General features: G+C 32.9%; 2 protein-coding genes across 2 annotated transcripts; both read right to left on the bottom strand.

The window, feature by feature from the left end:
* Positions 1-490: 490 nt before the first annotated feature.
* On the bottom strand, positions 491-1,846 carry LOC131606060 (uncharacterized). The gene is made up of 7 exons (XM_058878346.1): positions 1,796-1,846; positions 1,587-1,707; positions 1,353-1,453; positions 1,091-1,261; positions 960-998; positions 809-862; positions 491-670 (listed from the first exon to the last, which is right to left on the bottom strand). The coding sequence occupies exons 1-7, from the start codon at positions 1,844-1,846 to the stop codon at positions 491-493; spliced, it is 717 nt and encodes a 238-aa protein (XP_058734329.1).
* A 57-nt stretch (positions 1,847-1,903) lies between these two features.
* On the bottom strand, positions 1,904-3,490 carry LOC131606059 (uncharacterized). Its single transcript, XM_058878345.1, has 6 exons — positions 3,353-3,490; positions 2,605-2,872; positions 2,436-2,523; positions 2,221-2,345; positions 2,037-2,127; positions 1,904-1,955 (listed from the first exon to the last, which is right to left on the bottom strand). Exons 1-6 carry the CDS (start codon positions 3,488-3,490, stop codon positions 1,904-1,906), a joined length of 762 nt encoding a protein of 253 aa, XP_058734328.1.
* Between the last annotated feature and the right edge of the window lie 778 nt (positions 3,491-4,268).

Genomic DNA, 4,268 nt, shown 5'->3' with positions numbered 1-4,268 from the left:
ACCCTTTGAAAAGTTTGTATATCAAAGTATCATTAAATATTAATAGAATATATATGATTATTTATTAATCAGAAAAGTTAATAAAGTCACCAAAGTTTTGAATCACCAAATTAACTGAAAGTTGATCTTGTGCTTTACTAAAATTTGGGTCGTTGACAAACTGAGTGGGGTCGTTGGCAATATAGCTTATTTTATACATCAGCCATTTAAAGTCATAGAATTTGTAAAAAAATTTTGATCTAATAAGAAACATAGATGGTAATATGGATTGGGAAAATAATTATAATTTCTTGATTAAATAAGCTGGAAAATATAAAGAGCATGAAGAATTAGTTATAAAGAAGAGGAATTACTTAAACCAAAATAAGCATTAATTATAATATTACACAACCATTGCTGCCCTTGAAAAGTAGTGATGTTTTAGGTGGAGAGTAAAATTCTAATAACTGTTGACTTAGGCAAATTACAAAAAGATAGTTTTCACTTGATATTAATGGAAAGCATGCTTATTCTCTAGTTTGATATGCTTTTTCATCTTTGTGGAAGACTGTTGTACTTCAGACGTCTGAGATAAAGGAGTAATGTCATGTGATTCATGTGGAGCAATTCGTTTAGCAGCTGAAGTTGGTGTAACAGGGTCCGGCAATGCATCAGATGTAATATCGGTTTCCTGATAAGAAGAACAACTGAACCATTAACATATAGCAGGAGTAGAACTCATTGGTATAATACAAAAATATCAGCGGTATAGCAGGAGTGGAAGTCACTGGTATTAGGTAGATAATACGAAATTGGAAATGGGTATTACCGGAATGATGTCCCAATCATCCAAATGTGAAGCCTCAACAACACTCTCATTGTTCTTAGCCAATATAAAAGAAAAACAGTGATTTATTAAAGGAAAGAAGGATAAACCATAAACAGAAATGGGAATAATAAAAATAAGTGGTTGAACATACCTGTGTTACATTAGGAGTTAGCATGTTCTGGGAATTAGGCTAATAAAAAAGGTAGAAACGTTAATGCCTGAATTTAAAACGTATATATATGACTATATGTATAATAATGTAGTCCAGCAAAAAACACGTACCAATTCCTGTCCAAATGAACGCAGTATATCCTTTTTTACAGTGTCATCTTCAAATATAGACATAACAGACGCATTTTCCCAATCAGGTTGCCATTTGACCTTGAAAACCATGGTCATTCCAACTAAAGCATCAAGCGCTACTGGGAACTCAAGAGGGTCGGTAATACCAGCCTTTTATAAGAATGAAAGATGTGAGTCAATGGGTTCACAGATAATCGAAGACCATGACGTTAAAGCTCAAGATAAAGTAGCAGGATGAGACCTCAAGTAAATTAGTGCGCATCTGAGCAGCATTGACCTTCAAAAGTTGAAAAGCTTCACGGTCCCATATTACAAATGATGCGTTTGTTCCAGCATTAAAAACTTCAATTAAAATTTTATACTTGTAATACATTGAGGTGGTGAGGATGCAATTGTGTTGTGCACATAAAAATGTCATGGAATAGGTTGATATGTTACCTATAAATGGTTGTTTCTGTTTTGTGGCGAAGAGTACATTCATAGGGTGGTTCATTCCCTTTAGCAACCCTAGGACACTGATGACATGCTTGGTAATACCATCCACCTTGAGCAGCCTTGAGTTTGGTTATTGTCCCAACGGTAACACATTGAGCTAACTGACAATGAAACAATAGCCTTCTTTCATTAGGGTAGAGAAATAATATTTGTAAAAGGAATAATATTGAGATGAAAAGAAGTTAATACCTCCTTGAGTTTTACAATTTCAACCAAAGGAAGTACGGTTGCTTTATACATTAGTTTATCATAAAGAGTGTGTTGAGAAGAAGTTGAGTATTGAGACAGTGTCTGGGACTACAGGCTCAAAGCCTGACTTGAAGATTCAGCCTCACTGATTTTTGGTAGGCTATAAATAAAATTAAAACAAATGAACAACACAGTAGAATTAAAGTCAATCATAGAGGATAATTGGTGGAAAAACTGATACCTTTCAATAAATTCTTTAATCTGAGGAAAGTCATCATTGAGAATCAACTTTGTAACCTTGAAGGTGTTAGAAACACATAATGGATACTTTCCTAAAAATGAAAAGGCAGATGAGAGTTATTATTATTATTGTATGGCAAACCTTTAAATAAACAATAAGTTATGCATCTATATTAATCAGATACCTTCTTCCTTGACTTTTGCATATTGCAAAACAATAATGAGGGGAGTTGTGTCCTTTCTATTTTTACTGAATTCATGGAACTGCACTGCATATCCTTCCCACAAAGTGCAATTCAAAACGTTGCCCCTAAAGAAAATTCAATAACAGAAGAATCTTAGTATGACAAATAACAACAAAAACTGTTAAAAAAGAGTTGCATAATTAAAGACATATGACAAATCCTTCAACGATAGATTGATCTGTTGTTTCTTGCCCCCCTGTTGTAGTTGGGTGTAGCCAATTTCTGTGACCATTCCAATGACATCTGAGAAAAAAGAAACAAAACATAATAGAATAGAGAAACATGTTGTGCACATAAAATAAGGCTCAGTTAATATTTTCATACCTATTAGAACATCCTTTTTCCAATTCCCAGACATAATATCAATGAAAGAAGTGAATTTAAGTGGCTTTGCAGGAATTTGATGTTTATTCTTGTCGGTAACAGATGTACCACCAGTAAATGTCAACATAAATTTGTGATCTGAAGGCTTGAAAAGCATATCATTAAGAGAGACTTGGAAGTTTGAGATTGTATAAGTGTTGCCAACGGTTAAAAGTGAATCATAAGCCTGTTTAAAAGGATGTGGAACGTTGACATGGATGTCACAACCCTGTATAATAGACGAAAAAGCAGAGTTTCAGAGAGGAAAGGGAATATGGAAAAGGGAACAACATATGAACAAACTATTAATAGAGGAAACATGTTAGTTGTAAAAGTTTAAAAGATCAACCACATTAACCAAGTTTATAGTATCTAATCAGTGGTGGTAAAATCAGGTTTCCATTAAAACAGAAGTTAATTTTAAGAAAAGGTAAAACAACCACTACATTTGTATTTTAAACCAGATTTCACACAAAATGCAGGAAAAAAGTAACAGGATAAAGAAAAGAAGAAAATTTGACAACCAGGTTGAAGCGCGTAGATCTTCATGTTTTGTTAAGTTTTATTGAAAGCAAAGTTTCATTAAACCGTCAGTTTCATTAAGCCAAAGCTTTAGATTTAGAAAACCATTAAGAACAAAAAAAATGAAGGATTCATGACAAAAACGCCAAACAGAAGTAGTAAAAAAATGGCAGATAGAAGAGCTTACATCTTTATCAACGACAACCAACTCAAAATGTTCCTTGTTCTTATTGAGAACGGTCCATTTGTGATGTATAAGAACAACAACTTTCCAAAGCTCCTTCGTATCGTTAATGTTCTTCACCAACTCAAAGGGTCTAGCCATTTAGAATCCGGAAAACCAGAAAAAAGGGTTGTATAGTGAAGAAAATGTAATTGTGAAAACTGAAGAAATAGTTTGGTGGTAGTTAGGGTTGTTCCGGAAACAAAATCTATTTGTGAAAAGTGAAGAAAGAGAAGAGGAAAGAAAGAAAGAGAAGAGGTAAGTGACATTACAACCTGCAAACAGTGTAGTCATTGGGAACAACATGACTGAGCAACTGTTATCCAGACTCACCTTTTCTTCATTATCCGGTTCAAATGCAACCAATATCCAAAAAGAATAATATTTTAATACAGCTGCAGGCAAGGATTAATGAAACAGACCGTAAACATGGAAACTAAATGGGCTAATGGGCTGACAAATCGTTACTTTGGACCACAAATACCCCCATAAGTGAGATTTGTCACATAATTAACCAAGGGTTAATATGTCTTAACCAGCACATATTCCTTTCTTATATTATAGATTTATTATTCAATTTTTTTTTATATTTATGAATATGTAATATAAATTAATTTATTTTTCATTAACATTTAACAAAAATTAATTTATCAAATCATTTTTCGTTAAAACTAAACACACAATCCTTTCAAGGACAAGAATCAATTTACTTTCCGTCAACTTTTAACTAAAATCAATCATCAAATCAATTTTTTTAAACCAAGAGTTTTACTTTCTCAATATCCAAAATCAATTTGTACACACCAATCCAAAGGATCTATGTATCCATCCAAACAAATTAGACAAACACTATATCAATCCCCTCAAATTCTAATCTAAC

This window comes from Vicia villosa, linkage group LG5 (assembly GCF_029867415.1).
Source record: "Vicia villosa cultivar HV-30 ecotype Madison, WI linkage group LG5, Vvil1.0, whole genome shotgun sequence".
Taxonomy (NCBI): Eukaryota; Viridiplantae; Streptophyta; class Magnoliopsida; order Fabales; family Fabaceae; genus Vicia; species Vicia villosa.
Note: the sequence above shows the minus strand (reverse complement) of the source record. Positions and strands in the feature narration are given on the sequence as shown.

Coding starts and splice junctions, on each gene's coding strand:
- LOC131606060 (XM_058878346.1), bottom strand. CDS start 1,846: ATGTATAAAGCAACCGTACTTCCTTTGGTTGAAATTGTAAAACTCAAG. Junction 1,454..1,586: donor GAATGAACCACCCTATGAAT/GTACTCTTCGCC, acceptor TTTTAATTGAAG/TTTTTAATGCTGGAACAAAC. Junction 863..959: donor TAACTCCTAATGTAACACAG/GTATGTTCAACC, acceptor ATATTGGCTAAG/AACAATGAGAGTGTTGTTGA.
- LOC131606059 (XM_058878345.1), bottom strand. CDS start 3,490: ATGGCTAGACCCTTTGAGTTGGTGAAGAACATTAACGATACGAAGGAG. Junction 2,873..3,352: donor TGGTTGTCGTTGATAAAGAT/GTAAGCTCTTCT, acceptor TCTATTATACAG/GGTTGTGACATCCATGTCAA. Junction 1,956..2,036: donor ATTAAAGAATTTATTGAAAG/GTATCAGTTTTT, acceptor TTTTATTTATAG/CCTACCAAAAATCAGTGAGG.